The following is a 12,588-nucleotide window of genomic DNA, read 5'->3' on the forward strand; positions in this document are numbered from 1 at the left end:
GTGAGTGGAACGGATCCGGCCGTAAACGACAAGCAAGCGTTACCTAATATTAGCACTGATGAACGGTTGCCTGTACAATATGTTGTAGTGCACACACTACACTGTCGGTCTCATGCCGTGCACCACCGAGAGGTGACCTCTGTAATTACACCGGTGGCGCTCTCCATCAGGCCAGCGGCACCTTATGCCAGCTTTGCGAGGCGTCTGGTAGCTGCACATGCCGGGGCGCTGTTCCTGTATATATATATAAACACCATTGAGCAGTCAAGTCGCGACGCTACACCTTGCTGTTACATCTGGTCACGAAACTCTCGCGTAACGCTTCAATAACGCCCACAGTGGACGCACCGCGGCGTTGGCGCAAGCACTGGGGCATCGGAGCAGACGCCGGACGGACGCCACAGCTAGGCGTTCTGCGTGTACGCCCGCTTTTGCGCAAGGATCGATTCCCATTATCGGCGTGTGAATACTGTCGGCCCAACGTGCAAATCGCCGTCCTGCTTTTGTACAGTGTACAAAATTTTAAACGCGAGCAATTTCGAAATATGTACAGCGCCTTGCTTCAGTTACATGTTCACCTGCATTTTTAATAATGGCGAACATCATATTTTTTTAAATATGGGGTTTCACGTGCCAAAACCACTTTCTGATTATGAGGCGCGCCGTAGTGGACGACTTCGGAAATTTCGACCATCTGGAGTTCTTTAACATGCACTTAAATCTAAGTACACGGGTGTTTTCGCATTTCGCCCTCATCGAAATGTGGCCGCCATGGCCGGGATTCAATCCCGCGACCTCGTACTCAGAACAACATCATAGCCACTGAGCAACTACGGCGGGTAAACTCATAATTCAATACGTGGGAACACCTCTTCGTTAGAAACCCGCTACAGAGCAATTTTACGTCGCCACTTTTAACGCGTAAGCATTCTTAGTGTACAAATTAAAGGGCTAAAATTACGAATTAGCTAAACAATTTCCATAATTACTAGCTGTGCTAACTGAACTAGCTAATTAATTACCTAACATTACTAATACGGGACTTAACTAACTTAACTAAACAATAGACAACCTAACTAGCAAAGGTAACTGAACTAATTAGGTAAATATTCAACGAATAACTAAGCTAATCAACTAATATCCAACGTAACTAACCAAACAAAACTAAACAACAGCTAACATTTACAACGAAATATAACTATAGATAACTGACTCACCTTACTCAGTGTCTAATCTTCTAATGATCTAATAATATTCTTAGGTATTATAAGTATCTAATAATGACTAATTATCTAAGCATATTTATTTATCTAACTAAATAAATAATTCCTAAACTAACTTATAACATACTAATATTTAATTAAACAAACCTATTAATTAAGCAAACTAAATAAACTTACAAATTATTAAAATAATTTCAGAACTCATAAATATGCTAACATAAACCACTAATTAGCTAACTAAACTCATTAATAACCAACGCAGTAAACTGCAGTAACAATACTAATTACATAACAACAACTAAGTAATTATCTAAACTAACTAAAGAAACAAGTTAACTAACAAACCTGACTGCGCTAATTGCTTAACTACCAAACTAGAAGTATAAATTTTAAACTATAAAAACTAAATAACTAATCAGACTAACAAAACCTAATTAACTATGTTAGCTAATTGAAGTAACAAAATTATTCACTAGCTACACAATAACTCAGTTGAACATAATAACTAAGCAAATATAATTACCTTGCTAACTAAACTATCTAATCAACTAACAACTAACTAACTTACTGAACTAACTAACCAAACATAACTAACAAATATAAGTAACTATATTTAGACAAAGTGCAAATAGAGACAGCCGACCGAAACAGTGTGTGCGAAGGCTACTAGGGGGAGGGGGGGCCACCTCAATCATACAACGGTGGCGTGCATAGTTTTAAGGACAAACACATCACACGTTACATTATTTGGCGAAAAGTTATCGTTGCATGTTCACTCTGCCAACATGCTGAAATAAATCTGGTAGAGGCGCTTTTCCTCGTGAAAGATTTGCATGATCACGTAGCCCGGCCATTTGGTGCGGCAGATTGTTCCCCGGATGGATGGACGGATGCTATGAGCGTCCCCTTTGTAACCGGGCGGTGGGTGGTGCCACAAAGATCTTGTTTTTATACTGCGTCATATCCTACCTGTGTTAAAAACGAAAAAAAAGGTAAAGGAAAAAAGAAATCCACGGTCAATTCCCATAATCAAAGTTGGTGAACCCCTATTGTGAACTTTGTTTTTTTACACCTCCATTGTTTGTCGTTTCCCTACATCTCTCCCTCAATCTTTTAATCACCTCCTACTAAGCTCTACTGCGGACATGTTTACTTTCCCCCTGCTCTCGCTGAACTTAAAGGCATCAAGGAGGCAGTGGTGCCTAAATCGACCGCTGGGCAGATATCTTCACGTTCTAATAAAACATGCTCCATCGTTTCCCTAGCTTTACCGCAGCAAGTATATGCTTCTTCTTCATTCTTATATCTCGCTTTATACGTGCGTGTTCTAAGGCATCCTGATCTCCTTTCAAAAAGTAATGAGCTTCCCTTTGAGTTATCATAAATTGTTTCTTTCCTAATTTCGTTTTTTCCTCTAAAGTAGTTTTCCATAGCCGCCACCCATGAGATTATCTGAGCCTCTCTGACTTTCCGCTTGACGTTCTTTGTTGCTGCGTTGCTAACCATACAGGCCGAATACTTGTTGGTAAGCTTCCGAGTTCTTTTCCTTCCTTCTACTTACGCGAGCGCCTCTGGTGCCACCTTCTGTCCCTATATGAAACATTCGGGGAAGTTTCGTTACGAGAAGGAAAGTATAAAAAGGCCCTGCTATTACCGTCAATGCTTTGTCCATTGATCAAAACTGGCAATTGTTTGCTTCTGTGGTCATCTCCATTCCTAGCTTCAATTTTAAGTGTATTTTGTGACATCACGATCAGGGAAGATGTTCTTAGCTGCCTTTCACTAAACAAATTTATTCTAAAGTCTATTATCATGAGGGTAGCTACATATGGGCCTTGTTGGTATGGCATCTTCTACTTTGCTGTAGCGCAGCCAGAAGGACTGGACACACAGAAAGGCACATAAGACAACACAAAGTTCTGTGTAGTCGTACGTGCCTTTTTGTGTGTCCACTCGTTCTATTATCATGCTTGCTCAAAACTACCTCAGGAAATGCGTTGAAACAGCAGAAAGTACACCGGCTTTTCTGCGACACGAGCTCCTTAACACTATCGCGTTAAAAAGTAACTGTACACGAGCAGGCGATACGGCTAGCTGGTGCCGGAATTTCACGGTGGCGTCGCCACCCGTCTTTCCTTTGTGTATCGAGGATGCCTCGATGTGCACGCTCCACCGCTATTGTTCTGGCATACTGAACCCCCTCTCACGGTAAGAGTGGATTGTTCGATATTGTAGAACGGCAATGTACTAATACAGCTAGGTCAAATAATGTTTCTCTTTAGCGTCACTTTAATTTTTGTCTGGATTGAAACTGTTGCAGACATGGGAAGTTTTCATCCTGATCCACCAGGCCCGGTACATGCTGCAGGCTTTCAACCGTTTAATGAATGACAAAGTTGGGCGTGCGACGCCTTCGGCACTTGCTGCGGTGGTCACGTGCGCTTGCTAGCGTTGCTTTAATGGAAATCTGTGCACTCTGCTCCTTCAAAAGCGCTTTCTCGCTCCGCAGGAGGCTCGGTGAGTGACCTGGGACCCCTGGATGGCAAAGACATGTGGGCAGTGGTGTCTCGAGACGAGCCCTCACCGCGTTCCGACGTCGTCTACAACATCGACCCTTTGTGGGAGTTTGCAGCGATACGGAGAGACAACTTCAAGATTGTCATTGGCTCATTTGACGGCGGAAAGTTAGATCAGCGTTTTCCCATCCCAGGAGGACAAGGGACATCGCAGAAACTAGACGTGCTTATGGAAAGGAGCCTCGCTGCGGATGTAAGCGCCTTCATCGCGACACCTTTTACAAAACAGGCTATATCTGCATGTGATGGCCCGCCAGTCTCAGAGGCCACACAATTGAGGGATTTCCAGATGCTTCCCGAATGAACTGCTGCGGGTATACTATATAGTACCTGCCGTGGTTGCTCAGTGGCTATGGTGTTAGGCTGCTGAGCACGAGGTCGCGGGATCGAATCCCGGTCACGGCGGCCGCATTTCGATGGGGGCGAAATGCGAAAACACCCGTGTGCTTAGATTTAGGTGCACGTTAAAGAACCCCAGTTGGTCGAAATTTCCGGAGTCCTCCTCTACGGCGTGCCTCATAATCAGAAAGTGGTTTTGGCACGTAAAACCCCATAATTATATTACTATTATTATACTATATAGTGTTTTCCAGCTAAATTTAGCCAAGCTGTTCACTGAAAAGAACGATTTAAAAAGACGGTACAGGATACAAATGTAAGACATATACGGTGTTCGGTCGTCAGAATTCTTACAACGGAACACCGTAGGTCTCATATTTGCATCGTGTATCGTGTTCTTTCAAGTCTTCTCTTCATTTTTCGTTGAATAGCTTGGCTAACGTTAACCGGGACACACGGTATATAGACACTTTGGATGGCGGAGGCTTTCCATCGCGCTAAGAAAGGCGGGATGGTTGAAAAATCGGTTCCCTCTTGTTGTTTTGGTTCCTACCCTTCCTTAGTGCCGGGCAGCCAACCGGACACAGCTTTGTTAATCTCCTGGCCTAGTCACTTCCCTACCTCTCAAATGACAACGTCTAGCGCATTCTTAATTTCTTTCCGAAAAGATATGCGGTGCTAAAAGTTCTTGGTGGCACATATTCCACAGCATCCTGAAAGCAAATGTCTACCGATTTGGTGGGCTGTACTAGTGATTCACTGGCTGCACAGGCTCAGAAAGCACGACCACTGAATCTATAATGCGAGTGATTTGATGAACAAGTTTCGGATATTAAATATGGGGTCAGTTAGCCTGATGGTTAAAATCAATGGAAAGCAAGAACGGTTGACGGTTGCGATCAGAGATAGAGATCAAGTGCGACGAATTTCGATGTTCAAGCCGGTTTCGCCATCTGCCCTATCAGATAGTACATGGCAATTTCAAAGTGGGACCACTTACTACAAGCGCGCCGTGTGTGCCACACACTGTTTTATTCACTATAACTTAAGCACTTAGTGGACATTTAGTGAACCAAGGAAACTCAAAATTCGGGTTTTCGAAAGACACAGCGCGTTAGTGCGATGGCACTGCAATCGAATTTCAGAAGGACGCTGTCCCCATGCGTCATCGTTGCACTATACAGTGGCGTTAAGGGGAACCATTGCCGGCTACAGCAAGTCGTCTTCCACAAGATCGAAGGTTTCCAGCCATACCACAAAAGTAAATTAGCTCATTCTCCGCATATGCGTTATTTCGGGGCAGCACTGTACGTGCAATGTAATGTAAGGTTTTCCGGTCGTCATGCAATGTTCCAGCTTAATCGACTCACAAAAACATCAAAGTTTAAGGTCAGTTCAAATACATGCAAAAATACAATCACGTCCAACTAACTAAGTGGTTCGTTTCCTTGCGCAATAATGCCCCCTCCTGTAACAACGTTGCAGACACTGCGAGCCCTCTACGGCAAGCAGGAGCTGGGTTTGGCGCTGGACTGGAGGGCCAACACCACGCTGAGTTGCCCGGAAGAACCGTGTGGCGACGAGTCGCGTTTCCAGTCACCTGACAAAGTGTTTCTCTTCGACTTGGACAAGGACCCTTGCGAGTGCAACAACCTGGCCTCCACGCACAAGCAGGTACGGTGCACGTACTTTTGCGCCAGATGATGCGTGACATTACTTCTGGGCATAATGCAAATATTAGGAGAGAGCCTGAAGTAAGGAAGCCGACCTGTGTCACATGAGGCACTTTCAATCGCGATGAAGCCCGATCCGGATCAAATTTCTCGTGATCGATTGGCTCCTTTCCTTAGCCTGCGCAAGGAAGCCTATCGCGATGGAAAATGGCCGTATGGCACCGGTATAAGCTGTATAGCTTAAACTGTATAGTTAATGTGATGTATCTTTTATCGCCTTATGTTGTGTTGATGAACATGCGAGATGTTACAAGTGACAAGCGACAGTCAATCTCCGCTTCGTATGCAAAGTCCCAGAACTCTACCGTCGCTTTTTGGTGATGTTCAGTGTATATAAGTTCTAATATGCGGCTTGGGATATTTCGACCGGATGTCATTGTAGCTGAGAACATGTGTTCCGTCGTCGGTCGGGCACCTGTGTGGCCCATCGAACATGCAACGGTAGTTGTAGAGGCCGCAGCATGCTGGACTTCCATGCTGGAGTTGTTCGGTTCCTCACTGCCCAAGGGGTAACGGCACAGACCTTTCTTGTAAAGGCGCCACTTGGCCAGCAAGTTCTCTGCCAGAGCGTAGCCAGTGCGCGCCGTGTGCGCTAGGAGCCTAGCGCCGCGTGGTGGGTATTTCGAAGCCGCCAGGACACTCCTCGATTCTCTGTTTTTTTTGGCCGGGCTGGCGCTTTCGGGAGGGTCGTTCGACCCGGGTGTACGATAGGGATGGCCTGGACGTAGCGATCGTTAGTGTTGCGTCGTTAGTGTGTTGTCAAAAAAGATGGGTCCGATGATGCTGCCATCAGAAATACCACACCACACATTAAACGACCACTGGTATTGGTGTCGTGTTTGTGCCAGCCAGGGGGGATTTCTATCACTCCAGTAGTGCGCGTTGTGAAGATTAGCTTGTGCGTCTCTGGAGAATTTGAACTCATCCGTCCAAAGCACGCGAGTGAGAAAGACCGGTTTTTCTTCACAGTTCGCGAAAATCCATTTGGCAAAGTCAGGTCTCTTTTTCAAAATCTTTGTCTTCATGTTTTGATGAAGATGTACATGGTACGGGTGCATATGACCTTTTTTTTAAATCCTCCACACTGATGACCTTGAAGTTCCGACCTCCGCATTAGCGTCGCGCACACAACCGTCAGGGTTAGCAGCAAAGAATGCCAAAACATCCGTTTCCGCTTCTTGAACTATCGTCGCAGTCTTGTGTCGCTTTCTTGTGAACCTACCCTTCTCGAAAAGGACTTCAAACGTTTTAAGTATTGTTGACGGGCTAGGACATCCTCCACGATGCCACATGCGGAGTATAGCTTGGCTGCCTTCCTCTTGTCGCCGTGCGCTGTCCCCAGAGCCAGGATCATTTTAGCCTTCTGATCCTTCGTGAAGGGCATGACTGTCTTCTTGAAGAAGCAGGTCACTGGCGTGGCACTGTTGAGATCTCCCGCTGTTATCTATGCAGTGACACGTCAAGCAAAAAGATTTACGTAAGCAACAACAGCATATGCTGGCCGTACAGATCCGCCAAAACGCATTAGATGGACATAGCCTGCGCAAGGTTTGTTTCTATTGCTAAAAGGGAACAAGAGGAACATATGTTCCGGGCACGCCTATCTACAGAACTAGATGAGTGTGCAAAATTACAATCCCAAGTGCGCCGTCATGGTTTCCCGGCTTCGAAATCCCCCCCCCCCCCCCCTACTGCACCGCCATGCTTATCAATGCGTCAGCGGCGTGTTCTCATGATTTCGCGATCCTCACATAGCGTGAAACCCTGTATCGAGCTGCCGCTGCTAGTAAAGCCGTGTATCCGTGGCAGTTCACTTGGGAGCGCTTGAGGGGCGGCGCGCGAGCGCGTATCTATTTCGTATTTTTGGATGTTTCGTGCTCTTGTGTTTTTTCTCGGAATAAACCAACGAGGCAAAGCTGAGCACAAAAATGCTTGGTTCGGAGGTTATTTGAGGTGCCCTACAACTTTATAATTGATATGTTTGCGATTCAAGCAATAATTAAAAAGTTCACTAATTCAAAACAATGAATAAATACTTCGTGATGAAAACAATACTGGCTGTAAGTACACATGATTACGGCTACTATGCAGTCGGTACGATTTCTCTAGAGCTCTTGGGTTTTTTAAAAATCTAAGTCTAAGTTAACAGGTACACCCGGTATAGCATGCAGGCATTGCAAGAAGACATGGGTTGGGTCTCTTTTGAAGTCAGAGAAGCACAGAGCAAAATTAGTTTTCAAGACTAGGGGACATCGATGACAACAAATGGGCTACTTAAGTGCACAACTAGTTTTACCTCAAAAGCGTGGACAGATAATGGATGAAGAGGTAAAGAAAGTTGGCAACCAGGTAGAGGGTAGGATCAGATGAAAGTATAAATACACAACCAGGAGTCATCAAAGAGAAAGTCAGAGAAACAGAGACAGTAAATTAGGTGCAGTGGATGGAAACGAAAAGGGCCCTGAAGATTTACAAGAATTAGAAGACAGAAATTAGAAGGGAAAATCTGCATGACAGCAGGAAGGGCAGTGCCTTGCTATTTGAGGCTCAAGCTGGTTGCCTAAAGACAAAAAAAAAAAAAAAAAACATACCGGAGCAAATGTTCGCAACAAGATGAGGCATGTTTATATGCTGCAGCAAAAATCCGGATATCACGCAACACATCCTAATGGAATGAGAAGGTATTCGCCCAGTGAGACACGTAGGCAACGTACACTTTCCAGAAGCGCTTGAATTTAAGGTCGACGGAAACATCAGCTGGTCAGCAGTTGAGATAAGCAAGATACATTTAGAGTATTGGTGCAAAAAAAGCAGAGAAGAGTTTGATGCGACCGGATCATTTACAGGCACAGGTAGCGGTACGAGGTAGATCGAAAAGTTTTGAGGAAGAAAAAGAAAGATTAAAGTGTAGACCAAAATGCGAGAATGAAAAGCATGTATGGCATACCTGATTAACTCAAGCAGGTTAGGTGGCTATTTGTCACCGCCTCGTTTCGAAGGGGATGCCGATAAATCATCATCAATTTGCTATTCGATTCGATTCGAAAATTCTCGAAGTTGTCGAATATGCATTTTTTATGTATCAGGTATAAGGGTATAAGGGACACTTATTGAGATCTAGAGGGAGGCAGAATGATGGTTGTGAGGACTGTTTCGAATGATTTTGCTGCGGGATACTAGTATATAGCTGCGACTGTTACGCATGGATACAATTGACGTGGAGCAGATAACTTCGGTGATGTAATTTAGAGTGAAGCATTAACAATGCCTCCCTTTCAGGCGGCCTATATACGAATTTATTCTGGTTTATTATTTGGCTAGTCTCATATGTTTTCATCCCTTTATAACAATTTGGGGGAACGCAACATTCCACATGCATTTGGTAACTTATGTTTTCACTTGTTTCGTTCGTCATTGCAATAGTGTCCTATATAACTGAAAGCTGTTATTTGTCATTTACATGCTTCTCAGTGTCCCGAACGTCTAATTGTGAACGGCATTACGTGCATCTGTCAATTTATGCACGTAAGTCTGATCTCTTCTTTGATCACTGAGCAAGTGCTGGTGGACGAGTTGGTTGCTTAGGAGAAATGACTACGACGAAGGCGCGAAAAGAAACGACGGACGAAGGAAGACGACACGGGAAAACCACGTAGGTGTTGCCCACTGATGTGTGCCAAGGTGAATGCAGGACATCAGGATAATAAACAGGTGTGCGCAAAAGAACATGGGCAGAAGCATGTAGGCTGTGTAAAGAAAGTAGTTTATTAAATAAAAATTATGGGGTTTTACGTGCCAAAACCACTTTCTGATTATGAGGCACGCCGTAGTGGAGGACTCCGGAAATTTCGACCACCTGGGGTTCTTTAACGTGCACCTAAATCTAAGCACACGGGTGTTTTCGCATTTCGCCCCCATCGAAATGCGGCCGCCGTGGCCGGGATTCGATTCCGCGACTTTGTGCTCAGCAGCCTAACACCATAGCCACTGAGCAACCATGGCGCGTAGTAGTTTATTCTGTTCCATTGTCGTGTGGTTGATCATATGTTGGCCAAACGGGCAGATCTGTAAATGACAAATTGTATGAGCATCGATATAAGATGGAAAACCAGCACTCAGGTCATATTAGTGCTCATTGTAAGGCTAACAAGGGCACTCCAGATTTTGATAGAACCTGCGTTTTGAATAGAGCAGATGATCAACTGACAAGGGAGATATTGGAAGCGCTTGAGATCAAGAGGCGTGGTGATGCTTGTATCAGTGAACCCTCAGTTTCTCTATCGGCAAAGGAACTGGCGTATTTTGGGAGCGACGCTTAAGAAGCTGTTCTGTACAGTGTTTTCGTTGCGTGATGCAGATGACGGCACTGTTTCTTCTTGATGTTTTCACTCTTGGCAACAGCTATTTATTCCTGTGTCAAGAAATAAAATGCTCAGTTGTTAGTAGCGCCTACGTGGTTGTCCCGTGTCGTCTTCCTTCGCCCGTTGTTTTATTTGGCGCCTTCGCCGTAATTATTTGATCACATGAACGTCGCGCAAACATCATATTTCATGTTGCGTTGAAATGAGAATCATATGAAGCCAACAGCTAATGAAGCCAAGAAAAGCACCGTGGAAGCTATATGTAGTTTTATTCTGAGTGTAGAAGTGATAAATGAAAGGGAAGTGAAAGTGAATGAAAAAAAAAAACTCAACTTACCTCCGGTGGGAGCCGAACTCACAACATTCGCATGAAGCTAAGCTTCGGTGAACTACCATTTGTGTTACGGCGGTGGCTCTTCCCAACGCTTATAGATACCTTTAGAAACCATAAGTTAAAGGTGAATGAAAGTGGACGAGAAAACAACTTGGCGCCCGTGGGAGCCGCGTAATGCGAAGGTTGTGAGTTCGGCCCCCACCGGCGGCAAGTTGTTTTCTCGTCCGCTTTCATTTTCTGTTATCATTTCTACACTTACAATAAACCTACAAATAACGTTCTTTATGGTTTCCTTGGCTTCATATGGTTGTGATTAACAAATATCGGGCCCCTTTGTTCCCCTTTTGGTTTACTTGAAATGAGAAAATATTCGATATTCGATGGTCGTTTTTCTAAAACATTCTTTTCCGATTCGATTCGGAAATCTCACTATTCGAACACACACACACACACACGCACACACGCACACGCACACACACACACACACACACACACACACACACACACACACACATATATATATATATATATATATATATATAGCCGATATAAGTGAATAAGTGACAGATGACTGAAACAGGTCATGCAGAAAATCGCCGAATGACGGGATTGCACAATGCCACTGCATTAGTCATCCGAATCCAGTGGTTCAGTCGATCACCTTCCTTACAACTTTTCCCCGGTATCTACCGCTGCTGCGCGCATACTATCAGACGCCTCGCAGAGACTTTCGCAGTCGAAAGCTATATTTGGACGCTGCGAGAGGTACAGCTATGTCGTGCAAAGGGTAACGCTGAAGTGGTACGGAATGGAAGAGTACATGAACAGGAAATACGTTCATGTGCTCCTTTCCGTATCACACTCTTTCGCATAAAATGTCGCACCAACTAGCCCAAAAACCCTGATGTACAGCTTAGTGCGCTTTTTGTTCGTTTTTTTTTGTTCAGGTGCTCAATTCAATGAACCGGACCTTGGAAGAGTACAGAGCGCAGACTGTTCCTCCTCTCAAGCCTGCTGTGGACCCGGCCTCGTTTCCCGAAAACCACAACGGGACATGGGCCCCTTGGGTCGAATGAACGGACCTGAACTGTCTTGAAAAACTAGCCAAGTTGCCCACTCGTGCAGACCTTCACATTTATAGCCTTTTTCTTGCACCCGGTCGCGGAAATGTTCCACGCTATGCCACAGAACGCCGCTACAGGCAGGCAAGATATACTGCAGGGCTTCTGGAAAGATCGCCCAAATATGACTGCTAAGGCAATATGGTTTTCGGAATGCCACGGAGTAGCGGAAACTCAAGCGCCGGAGCATGTGACTGCTGAGGACATGGGGGGAGCTCTGTGGGACCTTAGGTGTTCTGCAGATAGGAACAAAGGTGAAGCCTATTTCATATTTTGCGATGCAAAACGCTCCGACGAGCGACGCCGCACCACTGGGGGGCAAACTATTCGTTTGAAACATCACTGCTGTTGCTTGGACAAGTGCAGGGCCACCGCAACCGTCACGCAGGGCTGGTTTTCCACGGGGATAGCAACCTTTTTCGTCTGGGTCAACTGTGACTTCATTATTCATATACATATGTTACGCAGACATGCTCGTAATATATAGGCCCTGTGCCAGTTTAAATGCCATTCGGTATATTAAGAGAAAGCAAAGTTGTACCAGCTGCTGGAAGCAGGTTTTTGATTTAGAGCCTCAGTGTTTCAGCAAAAAGTGCCGAAAACGTATTTCCAAGAAATGAATTCCATGAATTTGTAAATCTAACTCTGCTAGAAAAACAGATATTGCAGTTATGTAAACTGCGCATGTTAGATAATCTGAAACGGACAAAGTTCTAGAAGAGTGAACAGCCTAGGTGAGACTTTTCCATTACGCGCCGTGGTTGCTCAGTGGCTATGGTGCTGGGCTGCTAAGCACGAGGTCGCGGGATCGAATCCCGGCTACGGCGGCCGCATTTCGATGGGGGCGAAATGCGAAAACACCCGTGTACTTAGATTTAGGAGCACGTTAAAGAACCTCCGG

The 12,588-nt window shown here is 45.0% G+C and overlaps 1 protein-coding gene across 1 annotated transcript in view; it reads left to right on the forward strand.

The window, feature by feature from the left end:
• Positions 1 to 11,980, forward strand: part of LOC126543885 (arylsulfatase B-like) — a 46,740-nt gene extending 34,760 nt beyond the window's left edge. Inside the window, exons 10-12 of the mRNA XM_072287777.1 lie at positions 3,733 to 3,992; positions 5,624 to 5,812; positions 11,514 to 11,980. Coding sequence (XP_072143878.1) covers positions 3,733 to 3,992; positions 5,624 to 5,812; positions 11,514 to 11,642 — 578 coding nt within the window. The 3' untranslated portion in view covers positions 11,643 to 11,980. The remainder of the gene's footprint in view (positions 1 to 3,732; positions 3,993 to 5,623; positions 5,813 to 11,513) is intronic.
• Positions 11,981 to 12,588: the final 608 nt, after the last annotated feature.

The sequence above is a fragment of the Dermacentor andersoni genome, chromosome 1 (genome assembly GCF_023375885.2).
Source record: "Dermacentor andersoni chromosome 1, qqDerAnde1_hic_scaffold, whole genome shotgun sequence".
Classification (NCBI taxonomy): Eukaryota; Metazoa; Arthropoda; class Arachnida; order Ixodida; family Ixodidae; genus Dermacentor; species Dermacentor andersoni.